The 13,535-nt window shown below is 59.1% G+C and overlaps 1 protein-coding gene across 1 annotated transcript; it reads right to left on the reverse strand.

Moving 5' to 3' along the window:
• Positions 1-8,957: 8,957 nt before the first annotated feature.
• Positions 8,958-10,130, reverse strand: LOC111257896 (the record flags this gene model as incomplete). Its single annotated transcript, XM_022828227.1, has 3 exons — positions 8,958-9,170; positions 9,357-9,869; positions 9,954-10,130. Coding segments are annotated over 3 exons (903 nt in total), but the record flags the coding sequence as incomplete, so codon positions are not given.
• Between the last annotated feature and the right edge of the window lie 3,405 nt (positions 10,131-13,535).

Consider the following 13,535-nt stretch of genomic DNA (forward strand, 5'->3'; position numbering starts at 1 on the left):
GTTCCTAGTATACTTCCTCATCATCCAGAGCTCCCCCTATCCCTCTTTGCGAGGATGAGTGATCCTTGTGAGATCTAGTACGTTGGGTGTCAGGGAGTTGGGGTTTGTGACATTAGAGAGCACTCAAACCCTTGAAGTGAAGCATTTGTTACACTTGGAGGTCAAACATCCCAGACAGCTAGGCATGGTCCTGGGCTACCAAGTTTGTGGTGAGCCTTGGGATATTTGTGAAGGTTTTGCTTCCCCTTCGCAATGGAAGAAACTAACTAACGATCAAGGAAAGTGGTTGAAACCTAGCTCAAAGGAAGTATTTGAGAGACACTTCTATATATCCTAAGAGCTTCTCAACGGAGACGTAGGGTCCACAGTGGTAAATCTGAACTTTGGAAACATATCCTTGTGTCTCCATACTAGTTTGCTTGTTTTATTATCCTCATTAATATATTTGAGAAATTGGTCAATCTACTTGGATGTTTGAGTTTGTGTGTGCGCACCCGTGCAGGGACTCTGATTTTTTTTTTGGTTTGGACTAGTACTCATTTGTGGGGTTAATTGTTTATGTTGCCTCAGCTCAGCACAAAACATGAGGTTTTGGTTTTTGTCTAATCAGTTTGAATCATAATTGTACTAATATTTGTACTAGGACAAAGCCATTGATCTAGTTCAACGCCCCAGCAACATTTATATCCTTAGTATTTGGCGATGCGACTAGATTATGGGCCTATTTGGTTTGTGCACAACTCAGCCCATCAAAATTTTGGTAGCTAGTTTGTTCAAGGTTTTGCTTTCCAAATTCCAACACTTTTTTTAGCGAACGGAGTGGCAAGAAATGTATAGGAAAGCGAGGAAGGAACATGGACTTGCAAAAATTTTGGCAACCCTTGGTAAATAAACCATATTTGAACCAAAATTGTTGAGTCTAGGAAAATGTTGGCAAGGTTACTTTTGTCAGAAATCAAACATGTAACATTATATATTTTGCGTAGATATGGTGAACACAATTTTCTGTACAAAGATGTTTTCTTTTCTCCATTTTTTTTTGCGAGCATCAAGCATGATATTGACTAAATTTTATACTACCTCCGTCCCAAATTACTATTTGTTTTGACTTTTCTAGATATAGAGATTTTGCTATGTATATCTAGGTACATAGCAAAAGTTATGTATCTTGAAAAGCCAAAATAAATAGTAATTTGAGACGGAGGGAGTACTACAGTAAATATGAGAATAATGTGAAGGCTAGAGAGAATATATAGCATGGGACAGCTTACTTACATATATCTGACGACTGACGAAGCTGAGATGCGATCGATGATCCACACCAAGTCGGCTGTACAATTGGAAGTCTAAATTAAATTACTCTGAGCTGAGACTGAGTTATGAGGAACATATATATAGGACAGTGCAGACAGAACCTGGTGCGAGGCCTCGGACAGGGTTAAGGCATTAGGAAAAGACCAAGTAAGGTCGCCACACAGCCGAGAAGCAAATGAAAAGGTGAAGTAATGATTTTTCGCTAAGGTCCCGTTTGGATCGTTGGAATTGAATTCCATTCTAATAATTATAATTTAGACATAAATTAATTAAGTTAATATAATTGTATGTAGAATATATTTATATATTATTGTTGGTGATATGGGAGAGATACTTACGTGCTGCACTTCTGCTATAGGGAAGTGAGGCCAAGAGCGTGCTATAAGAATTGAATTATATTCTAATAATCATAATCTATAGAATCAATTTTCATCTCCCACCCTATGAATTTAAGATAGGCTTATATCTAAACTTTGAAAAGTTGTGGAATACCACATGTCGTTGTCAAGATCAGCGGATCAGGACTTAGACTAGTAAATTTCTTTTATGCGCGTGAGCCTCAGATGGTTGCACGGGAGACACGGATTAGACTGGTTCGGGCAAAGGGAGCCCTACGTCCAGTATCGGGGATGTTCGTGTTGCCCGCGCGGGGATTCTGTAGTAGGGGGTTACAGACAGGCGAGAGAGGGACTGGTCCCAGGTCTCTTTTTCTTTTTCGTGTTCTTAGGAGGAGTGTTGATCTCTTGGTCTGCCGATCGATTCCTCGATCACCCTCCCCCCCCCCCCGTTCTAGGTTCCCCTTTTATATCGCAAGGGGCCGGCCGGAGTTACAATTGGGACCAGATAAAAGGTAAAAGAGTGAGATGGTAAAAAAGGTCTGGTGGGAAGGAGGGCAGGGGCCCATGGCGCCCGACGTCCTGCCGACCCTGAACGCGTGCCGTCGTGCATGCTCGAAGGGGTGGCCGCCGGATGCCAAGTGTTGCAGCTCCTCGCAGGTAGCTACTTCGACGTTCGTAGGTATCAGGATAGATCATGATGAGGGGATTTCGTCGTCACCCTGCCGTCCGTTAGGGAGGACGGTGGATACCGCCGCTCTGGCGATAGCTTGTAGAGAGGGGGAGCTTCACGCCTGTACTGCCGTTCGCGCGGGGCCCGAGGACGTGCGGGACCCGTGGACGGGGCCGCTCCTAGCTTGCCTCCGGTCGTCGTAGGTCATGAGTACCCTGCGACGAATAGAAACCGGCCGCCGGCACTGTAGCTCGCACAGGCCGGTCGTGCACGGGTACTTGCGCCGGGTTGCGTGAGGGGCGCAGTCGCCCCGCGTTCTGCCAGCTCTGTGGTGCATTTATGGTGAGGCCGACGGGGGGACCCACAGGATTTGTCCTGTTTACGCGGATCGCATCCGAGGGGGATTCTGACCCCGTGGCCCTCAACGCGCCTGACCCTTTCGCTCGGGGTCGGGCGAGGCGGAACTTGCGCGGTACAGGGTCGGGGGCTCCCGACCCTGGGGGCGCGGTCGGTCGAGGCGGAGACCTTGCGGAGGGAGGTCGGGCGTTCCCAATCCTGACGCTGGGGTCGGGCGAGGCGGAGATTTGATCACGCTTTGGTGGGCCTGGGCCTTCATGTTTGTTTCTTTAAGTGCGTGTTAGAGGGTCGTTAATATTTCCCCCCAACAGTAGCCCCCGAGCCTGTGGTAGAGCAAGAGTGCTCCTCCGGAGGCTCCTTTCGCTGTTTGCCGTCGGTTCCCGTTTTACGCGCGCTTGTTGCACCTTCGCCATGCTTGAGAGAACCTGTCAGTTTGTGACCACACGTGTGGCAGTTTTTGCGAGGCTAGCCCCCGAGCTCCTGCTCGTTGCAGGAAACCGATCGGGAGGCCAGGTCGACTTTTTGATCGTTGCCCCTCAAGCGTCCGTTCGCTAGGACGGAGGGGTTGAGCCGAGCCACGTTATCCGCGTAGGACGAACCGTGGTGCTCGTTTGAGCTGCAAATGGGTAAGTTCGAGTGGAGTCCCGGTCCCCGTTCGGGGGGGTCCGGCTCGGGCCAAGCTGGTGGCGTACTCCAATTTCCCGCCAGTCAGTTCATATAGTTCTCGGATCCGTTCGATTGGATCTGAGGGCTCGTTGCCTTTCCCTGTGGAAAAACCATGAACGTTATACTGAGCGGGACTCGAACGTGAGGTTGGGGCGCCCTTGGCGTTTGCTCGCCTGGGTGTTGGCCGCTAGCGGGCCCGTCCCTTCTCACCCCTTGCTCGGGGATGTCCTGGGGCAGCTGTCGAACCCGTGTTGGGCCAACTTTCGAACCCCTGGACCGTATTGGGCCGTAGGGGCGTTTTCAGCCCCGTATCCCGTTCTTACCTCCCTGTGGGCATTGGACCGGAGCGGGGCGGTTGATGTGCCAGGGCCGATCGTGCGGAGCGTCATGGGCGCGAAGCCCGGGGAGTGGAGTTATGGAAGCGCCGTCCCGTGGATCGAGGAAGATAGGATGTTTCTCCGCGGCCGATCGTGTGCGCGATTTTCGAAAGGAAACGGGCGAGGCAGGGGCGTACCTGGCGCCGCATTTATGGCGGCCGGGCGTCGGTTTAGCTTCCCTGGTACTCTTCCTATAAAAGCAGAAGCGTGTCGCGCCGGTTCCTCTCCTTTCGCGCTCAAGCCTTCTTGCCTTCCTAGCTCGTCTGCGCTCGCCTTGCTTGTTCCCGTTGCCACTCACCGCGCGTTTCGTCTTCGTCTTCGTCGGTCTTCTCCCTTCTTCGGTGATGGCTTCCTGGGGAGTCTCCCACTTCACCGCCAAGCGCGCCGAAGGTCTGGTGCGGAAGGGGCTCCTCTGCGAGAGGACGGCGGCGGACGAGTGGAGGCTGCCGGAGACGGAGCAGGTTCCGTCGCCGCCCGCCGGCTACGTCGTCTCCTTCGCCCATTTCCACGAGCGGGGATTCGCCTCCCCTCCAAGCCGTTTCTTCCGCGGGCTGCTCCATTACTACGGGCTCGAGCTCCAGCACCTCAACCCCAACGGGATCCAGCACATTGTGGCGTTCGTCGCGTTGTGCGAGGGATTCCTGGGGATCGAGCCCCATTTCGAGCTGTGGAAGTACTTCTTCACGGTGAGCCTCTACCAGAAGACCGGGAAGGCCGGAAGCCAGCAACAGTCGCCTCCGGTGCCGATTGGGTGTGCCGGCATCCACCTCCGTCATACCCGCTCCAAGGAGTATATGACGGTGAGGACCTCTGTGTCCCATAAGGGGTGGCACAACCAGTGGTTCTACGTGAAGAACTACCCGAACTCCCCCCTGCCGACGTTCACCGGTCGCACCATCGACGCGGCACCCGACGTGTGGGCGTACGGGCCGGTGGAGAAGGAGAAGAAGAAGATCTCCGACCTCCTGCAGGCCATCGGGCAATTGAAGCGGGAGGGACTCACTGGTGCCGGTGTCATCGGCGCATACCACGCCCGGCGGGTGGCGCCGCTGATGCTCCGGATCCGGCCCCTTGGCGTCATGAACCCTGACATGCCGCCCGATGGCACCGTCCTGGCGATAGGCGCGCTCGCCGCCTCCGAGATCCAGCAACGGCTCCGGGAGGCGCAGGAGGATAAGGATGTCGAGTACCCGGTCCCCGGGCACCCGCCGATGCGCTCGGAGCAGGGCTTCGTGGACCAGGTAAGGCATCTGGGTCACTACTTCTCCCCCCTGATGTTCTGCCGTCTCGTTGTTCCGATGTGGGTCCTCTTTTTCGCCTCACAGGGCTCGCTGACCCGAGTTAAGGACTCTCTCCCGCCGGTGCCGGAGGATGCCGCACGGAGGGCTCTCAACCGTCTCCAGGCGGAGAAGGACAAATGCCGCAAGGACAAGGAGATGGAGAAGCGGCGGCAGAGGGCCGCCAAGGAGTACCGACGGCGGCGGAGAGGGGCGGTCGTGTCTGACGACGACAACGACGATGAAGAAGAAGAGGAAGAAGAAGAAGAAAAGGAGGAGGAAGTGGAATTGTTTGCCCCCCGTTCGGGGGCTTTAGTGATTCGCGACGCACCCCCGCAGACGGCGGCAGGGAGTGTGGCGGCGGGAGCGCTCGTGCGGGATCCGGCTCCCCCCGGTCCTGGGGCCGTGCCTCAGGGGGCGACGCAGTGCGTGCTCCCGGAGCCTGCGCGGACCGCTCCTCAGGGGGCGACGCAGGGCGTCCCCCGGGGGTCGGCACAGGATCCTCCCCAGAGAGGGACGCGGGGCGCCCCTTCAGGGTCGTCCCAGGGCATCCCCCAGGAGCGGGCGCGGGGTGCTCCTTTGGTGCCGGCGAGGGATGTCGCCCCGGCGCCGAGCCGGAGCGTCCCTCAGGGGCCTTCAGAGCCCGCCCCTACTGCAGTCTCGGATCCGGCGCGGGGTGCCCCCCAGGAGTCCGCTCGGGGGGCTCCTCGGGGATCCGTGGGGCTGCCCCAGCTGCCGTGCCTGCTGGCGGGGGGCAACGGGGCGGCGACAAGCGGCCACTGCCAGACGCTCCGGGGTCGGCATCTGGCTCCGAGTCAAAGCGCGCACGCCGCCCCTGCGCTTCGAGGGCATAAGTTGACTCTCTCCGCACGTCATCTTTTCTTTCTCCTTTCATATGTTTCTGTTTGACGCCTATCCGTCGACGTTGCAGCGCTTCTCCCCGTGGCTTCAGCCCGCGGCTGGCGCCCAAGAAGATGCTGCAGTCGTCGTCCTCCTCCGGGGGACGGGCCGCCACCCCGCCATCGGCGACTGGCGGGGTTCCTGGCGTGGCCGCAGGTCCCCTGGCGGAGGTGGCCGCTGGGGAGCCGGTCGTCGGGACGGCGGCGGGGTCGGCCGCAGGAGGGGGAGCGGACCCCACTCCGCCTGCGGCCCCACCGGTCGTTCTTCCGGCTCGGGCCGCGATTCCTCCGGGCCCACAAGCCGGGGAGGTGATTGACCTCGACGTCGACGAGGTGGAGGAGACGGAGACGGCGGTGGGCAGGGCGGATGCCCCTGGTGCCGTGGCGAGGTCGGAGGCAGAGGGGGCGCTGGCTCCCGAGGGTGCGGCGGCGGTGAAGGCACCGGTGTCGGAGGCCGAGGTCTCCGTCCCGGTTGCTCCCACGGGGGCGCTTCCGGCGGCTGAGATGGAGGTGCCCACAGAGGTGCCGGAGCCGCCGGCGGATCTGGGGGTTTCTGACGTCGTACTGTCGTCGTCGACGACGATGTCAGAATCGGGCCTTGTTCCGCCCTCAGCTTCCGCCGTCCCCGGGGCATGGAGAGGGCACATCCTCCGCTGGTCGTCCCGCGACGACCCGCCGCGGCGCCTCTACGCGCTGGATGATGCCACCGAGTGGCATAAGTGGCAGGTGGTGCATGGCGGCGTCGCCCGGGCTCAGGCGGCGCTGACCTCGGCGTTGGGAGCTTTGGCCGACACCGTAGTCCCTGGCAACCAGGTATGTTTGCTTTTGCCGCTCGGTGATGAGCTCTTTTATTTTTACTTTTTTGTCTTACCGTCATGTTACTTTGCAGGCTCTTCAGGAGGCCAGCCTGGAGAAATCCGACTTCCTCCGGCGGCAGCGAAACCTCTGGGCGCACTACAACACCGAGAGGGAGCGTTCCAGGGGTCTGGCCTTGCAGCTCGGTGCTGCCCAGGGGGCCGTTCGCGACCTGGAGGGGCGCGAGCAGGCGGCGCTAGAGGGGGCGCGGCGTGCCGAGGCCAAGCTCCAGGCTGTCGCGGAGAAGGCCCGCCTCGACCTTGAGGAATTCCAGGCTGCTATGGAAAAGGCGCGCCATGACGCCGAGGGGCTAAGAGCAGCTGCTACCGAGCAAGCCCGCCGGGACGCCGAGGAACTGGCGCGGTTGAGGGGGGAGAATGCAGCCCTTCGAGCGGAACGCGACCAATTCCGTTTGCAGGTGGACAGGCTCCAGACTGCCGTGTCCCTTAGTGTCCCGGGAACACGAGCTGAAGGCCAAGGCCGACGGTGAGGCTCTTTCTGCTTCTATATTTTTGTGTTGTTGGTGTTTCGTTTCCTTTAACTTGGTGAGGTTTCTTTGATCGGCTCCTGCAGAGGACCTTGCCAGGTTGCGGGTTTTGCTCGACGAGGAGCGCGGTGAGCATGGCGCCTTGCGGGACGCGGTCCGCGCCGTCTGCGAGGACTTCAGTGTTGCTCCGGAAGAAGGGTTGAGCTCGCTGCCGGCCCGTGTTCTTGAAGTGCGCCGTCGCCGTCGTGAGATTGCCGTGGACGCGCTTCACCTCGGTGTGCAGCGCGCCTTCGGGGTCTTCGGCTCTCACTATGCCGACATTAACTTTGTCGGGATGAGTGAGAGGTACTGCGTCGGCTACACCGACGCCGAGCTGGACGAGATTGACTCCGCGGTGACTGCGCCGGCGGAGGCCCTCGCGAAGCTTCTGGAGGATGAGGCCGTCCCCCCTGCCGACCCTGAAGCCGCTCCTGCCGGTCCCGAGGCCTCTGCCGCCGCCGACCCTGAAGCCGCCGCTCCTGTTGGCCCTGAAGCCGCCGCTTCAGCCGACCCCGGGACTACTGCTCCAGCCGACCCTCCTGTCAATTAGCTGGACCGGGCTGGCGCCCAAAAAACGTTTGTATCTAAGTCAGTCGTTTTGAACTTGTTTGCGCTGGCCATACGGGCCTGTTCTTATGACTTTTTATTCTGTGCTAGGGAAACCGTTTCCCTTTGTTATTCCTTTGGTTTTTTGAAAGCGTTTGGATGCGTTGCCGGGTGCGTCAGTAAGTTTTTGATGAGCGAAGATACCGTAGCCGCTGGGGCGTAGGCTTTTTCGCAGTCCGATCGCGACTTGGCTGAGTACCGTTCACGCATCCTTATCTTTCTGTATCCAAAGGTTTTTCGAAAGGGAGTGGCCGGTTTTCCGAAAGAAGAAAAAACGTTTTCTTTTTGGCGGTGCCTAGCGGCTGGGGTCGGAGCCCCTGATAGCCCCCGAGGGGTGTTCGATCCTGGGGCCAGGCCAGGGTCGGATTCCCCTGAGCTTAAAAGAAAAGGCCTTCTTGTTTCGTGAAGGTCAAAACTGGTAGCCTCCGAGGGGTATGCGACCGGGGAGCGAGGCCAGGGTCGGATACCCCTGAGCTTAAACGAAAAGACCTGAGCCAAGGTGGCTCAGGGTTTCTTTTTAGCAGAAGAACAAAACTGGTAGCCCCCGAGGGGTATGCGACCGTGGAGCGAGGCCAGGGTCGGATACCCCTGAGCTTAAACGAAAACGGGGGCAAAGCTATGTATAACTTATAAACAAGAGCTATGGGTAGAAGCGCCTTAGCTGTTCTATGTTCCAGGCGTTGCTGAAGATTTGCCCGTCGGGAGTTGCCAGCTTGTAGGTGCCTGGCCGTAGCACCTGTGCGACGATGAACGGGCCTTCCCATGGGGGAGTCAACTTGTGCCGACCCCTGTTGTCCTGGACGAGGCGGAGCACTAGATCTCCAACGTTGAAGGCGCGGCCTTGTATCCTGCGGCTGTGGTAACGCCGTAGGGCCTGCTGGTACTTAGCCGAGTGCAGGAGGGCTACGTCTCGCGCTTCGTCGAGTTGGTCTTGTGCGTCCTCGAGCGACGCCTGGTTTCCCTGTTCGTCGTATGCTTTGACCCTTGGTGATCCGTACTCCAAGTCGGTGGGCAGGATGGCCTCGGACCCGTAAACCATGAAGAACGGGGTGAATCCCGTCGCCCGGCTGGGAGTCGTCCTCAGGCTCCAGAGGACGGCTGGGAGTTCCGCAACCCATCGTCCGCCGAACTTTTTAAGGCGGTCGAAGATCCGTGGCTTGAGACCCTGGAGTATCATGCCATTGGCTCGTTCGACTTGCCCGTTCGTGCGGGGGTGCGCAACTGCCGCCCAATCCACTCGAATGTGGTGGTCGTCGCAGAACTGGAGGAATCTCTTTCCGGTGAACTGCGTACCGTTGTCGGTTATGATGGAGTTCGGGATCCCGAAGCGGTGGATGATGTCGGTGAAGAATTGTACCGCCTGCTCGGACTTGATCTGCGCCACAGGCCTTGCTTCGATCCATTTGGAAAACTTGTCGACAGCGACGAGTAGGTGGGTGAAGCCCCCGGGCGCCCTTTTGAAGGGTCCAACGAGATCCAACCCCCAGACCGCGAACGGCCACGTGATGGGGATGGTTTGCAACGCCTGTGCGGGCAGATGGGTTTGGCGGGCAAAAAATTGGCATCCTTCGCAAGTGCGGACTACCTGGGTAGCATCCGCGACCGCGGTTGGCCAGTAGAAACCTTGCCGGAAGGCATTGCCCACCAGCGTCCTTGGCGCAGCGTGGTGACCGCAGGCCCCGGCGTGGATGTCCTGGATCAGCGCCCTTCCCTGCTTGATCGGGATGCAGCGCTGGAGGATCCCCGTGTGGCTTTGCTTGTAAAGCTCTTGGTTGATGATGGCGAAAGATTTCGCTCGGCGCGTGATCCTGCGGGCTTCGGTCTTGTCAGTTGGGAGCGCGTCGTGGATAAGGTACTCGAGGTACGGGGCTCTCCAATTGGTCAGGGGGTCGGCCCCCGCCGCGGGACCCGCCTCGATTTCCATAACCGCTGGGTCGGAGGGCTTGGCTTCCGCGGCCGGGTCGGGTGGGGCGGCGTTGTTTCCCTCGGGATTGGTGTTCGGGCCCAGGATAGGTGGCGTATTGCCGACCTCTCCTGGCTCGGATCCCGACCCCGAGGCTGGGCATACCTCGCCGACCCCTGCTGGCTCCGGGTAGCGGATCGAAGGCTTCAGCTGGTCGCTAACGAAGACGCCGTCGGGGACGGGCGTCCGGCCAGACGCCGCCTTTGCGAGCTCGTCGGCGGCTTTGTTGAAGCGCCTTGCGACGTGGTTGAGCTCCAACCCGTCGAACTTGTCCTCGAGCTTACGTACCTCGTTGTAGTAGGCGGCCATTTTCGGGTCATGGCAGCTCCATTCTTTCATGACTTGTTCGACGACCAACTGGGAATCGCCTCGGACGTCCAGTCGACGGATGCCCAGCTCGATGGCGATGCGAAGCCCGTTGAGAAGGGCTTCATACTCAGCGACATTGTTGGATGCAGGAAAATGGAGGCGAATCATGTACCTTATGCGTAAGCCCAGCGGAGAGACGAAAACGAGGCCCGCTCCGGCGCGAGCCCTCATCAGCGACCCATCGAAGTATAGCGTCCAAAACTCCTGCTCCTCTGCCACCGGTGGCGTTTGCACCTCCGTCCACTCGGCCACGAAATCGGCCAGTACCTGGGATTTGATGGCGGTGCGGGGGGCGTAGGTGATACCCTGGTCCATAAGCTCAACCGCCCACTTCGCGATCCTCCCTCTTCGTGATGAGGACGGTGTAGACGAGCTTCTGGATCTGCGGATATCGTGACTTGGATTCGGACAACACCTCACTGATGAAGTACACCGGGCGTTGCACCTTGAGAGCATGCCCCTCCTCCTCCCGCTCCACCACTAGGGCCGCGCTGACCACCTGGGTGGTCGCCGCGACGTAGAGTAGGAGGGCCTCGCCGTCGGCCGGCGGAACCAGGATTGGGGCCTTCGTCAGGAGATCCTTGAACCGGTCAAGCGCCTCCTGCGCCTCGCCGGTCCACTCGAAGCGGTCGGATTTCTTCAGGAGCCGATAGAGGGGGAGTCCTCGCTCGCCGAGGCGCGAGATGAAGCGGCTTAGGGATGCTAAGCATCCCATGACGCGCTGCACTCCCTTCATGTTCCGGATCGGCCCCATGCCGTTGATGGCCGCTATCTTCTCCGGGTTCGCCTCGATGCCGCGTACGGAGACGATGAAGCCTAGCAGCATGCCCCTTGGGACACCGAACACGCATTTCTCTGGGTTAAGCTTGATACGCTTATCCCTTAGCCTTTCGAAGGCTAGCTCCAGGTCGGGGACAAGCTGATCGCTCTTCCTGGATTTGACCACGATGTCGTCGACATAAGCCTCAACGGTTCGCCCGATGAGATCTCCAAAGCACTTAAGCATACATCGCTGGAAGGTAGCCCCCGCGTTCTTGAGGCCGAATGGCATCTTAACGTAGCAGTAGGGGCCAAAGGGGGTGATGAAGGAGGTGGCGAGCTGGTCGGCCTCTTTCATCGCGATCTGGTGGTAGCCGGAGTATGCATCGAGGAAGCTGAGTGCTTCGCACCCGGCTGTCGAGTCGACTATTTGATCTATGCGTGGCAAAGGGAAAGGATCCTTTGGACACGCTTTGTTGAGACCAATATAATCGACACACATTCTCCATTTCCCATTCTTTTTCAGTACAAGAACAGGATTGGCCAACCACTCGGGGTGGTGTACTTCCTTGATGAAGCCGGCCGCCAGGAGCTTTTCGAGTTCCTCGCCAATGGCCCTGCGCCTTTCTTCGTCGAAACGGCGCAAGCCCTGCTTCACCGGTTTAGAGCCGGCCCTGATGTTCAGGGAATGCTCGGCGACTTCCCTCGGGATGCCTGGCATGTCCGAGGGTTTCCACGCAAAGACATCGCTGTTTGCGCGGAGGAAGCCGACGAGCGCGCTTTCCTATTTGGGGGATAGGGCTGCGCTGATTCGCACCACCCCTCCGCTGGAACAACCGGGATTGAGGGGGACTTCTTTGATACCTTCGGTGGGCTCGAAGGGGGTTCCTGACTGCTTGGCGTCGGACCGGTCCTCACCGGTTCCCTCAAGCTGGGCCACCATGTCGCCCGAGACGGTGGTAGCCGCGGCGTACTCGCAGCACTCAACGTCGCACTCGTATGCCTTCTGGAAGGTCGTGCCGACGGTGATGACTCCGTTGGGTCCCGGCAGCTTGAGCTTGAGGTAGGTGTAGTTGGGGATTGCCACGAACTTCGCGTAGCATGGGCGGCCCAAGATGGCGTGGTAGGTTCCGCGAAAGCCCACCACCTCGAAGGTGAGGACCTCCTTTCTGTAATTGGAAGGGGTCCCAAACGTGACGGGCAGGTCGATTTGCCCGAGGGGCGTCGCCTGCTTCCCTGGCACAACGCCATGGAAGGGGGCCTTGCTAGGACGGAGATGGGAGCGGTCGATCCTCATGGCATCGAGGGTCTCAGCGTAGAGGAGGTTGAGGCCGCTCCCCCCATCCATGAGTACCTTGGTGAGACGCGTCGTGCCAATGATGGGGTCGACGACGAGAGGATAGCGCCCTGGGTGCCGGACGCGTCCAGGGTGGTCGGATCTGTCGAAGGTGATGGCCGGCGCGGACCAATCGAGGAAAGTCGGGGTCGCAGGCTCGGCGGCGTACACCTCCCGACGCTCTAGCTTGTGCTGGCGCCTGGTGTCGTACGCGGCTGGGCCCCCGAAGATCATGAAGCAGCCGTCCACTTTAGGAAAGCCGTCTTCCTTCTCCTCGTCGCCCTTCTTTTCCTCATCGGGCTTCCGTTTCCGATCACCCTTCACCGGGTTGCCCACGAAGAACCTCTTCATGAGGTTGCAGTCTTTGTAGGCGTGTTTGACGGGAAACTCGTGGTTCGGGCACGGTCCCTCGAGCAGCTTGTCGAAGAAGCCGGGTGCGCCCTCGGGGGGCGGCTGCCCTCGCTTGCGTTCGACTGCGGCCACGAGGGGGGCCTCGCGCCGCTGCTTGCTCTTCTTCTTCTGTTGCTGGCGGTTGGAGGTGCCTTCGCCGGCGTCCTCCTCCCGCTTCGCCTTGCCTTTGGAACGATCAAAGATCGCTCCGACAGCCTCTTCGCCAGAGGCATAGCTAGTGGCGATGTTGAGGAGCTCCTCCGTGGTTCGTGGACCTCGGCGCCCTAGTTCGTGGACGAGGGGCCGGCAAGAGGTCCCTGCTAGGAAAGCTCCTATGACGTCGGCGTCGGCGACATTGGAGAGCTCGATGCGCTTTCTGGAGAAGCGCCGGATGTAATCCCGGAGGGACTCTTCCGCCCCCTGGCGGCAGCTCCGGAGATCCCAGGAGTTGCTAGGGCGAGTGTATGTCCCTTGGAAGTTTCCTACGAAAACCTCCTTCAGGTCATTCCAGTTACGAATGCGTCCTCAAGGGATGTGCTCTAGCCAGGCTCTCGTGGAGTCTGCCAGAAACAGGGGTAAGTTGCGGATGATGAACAGGTCATCGTCCACCCCGCCGGCCTGACATGCGAGCCGGTAATCGCTGAGCCATACTCCGGGGTTAGTCTCCCCCGAGTATTTGGCCACACTCGTAGGTTGCCGGAAGCGCGGCGGGAAGGGCGCATTCAGGATGCGCGCAGAGAAGGCCCGAGGTCCAGCTGCTCCAGGGCTCGGACTGCGGTCCTCCCCGCTGTCGTAGCGTCCGCCACGGTGGACGTGGTAGCCACGGTCCGCCC

Source organism: Setaria italica, chromosome VII, assembly GCF_000263155.2.
Source record: "Setaria italica strain Yugu1 chromosome VII, Setaria_italica_v2.0, whole genome shotgun sequence".
Classification (NCBI taxonomy): Eukaryota; Viridiplantae; Streptophyta; class Magnoliopsida; order Poales; family Poaceae; genus Setaria; species Setaria italica.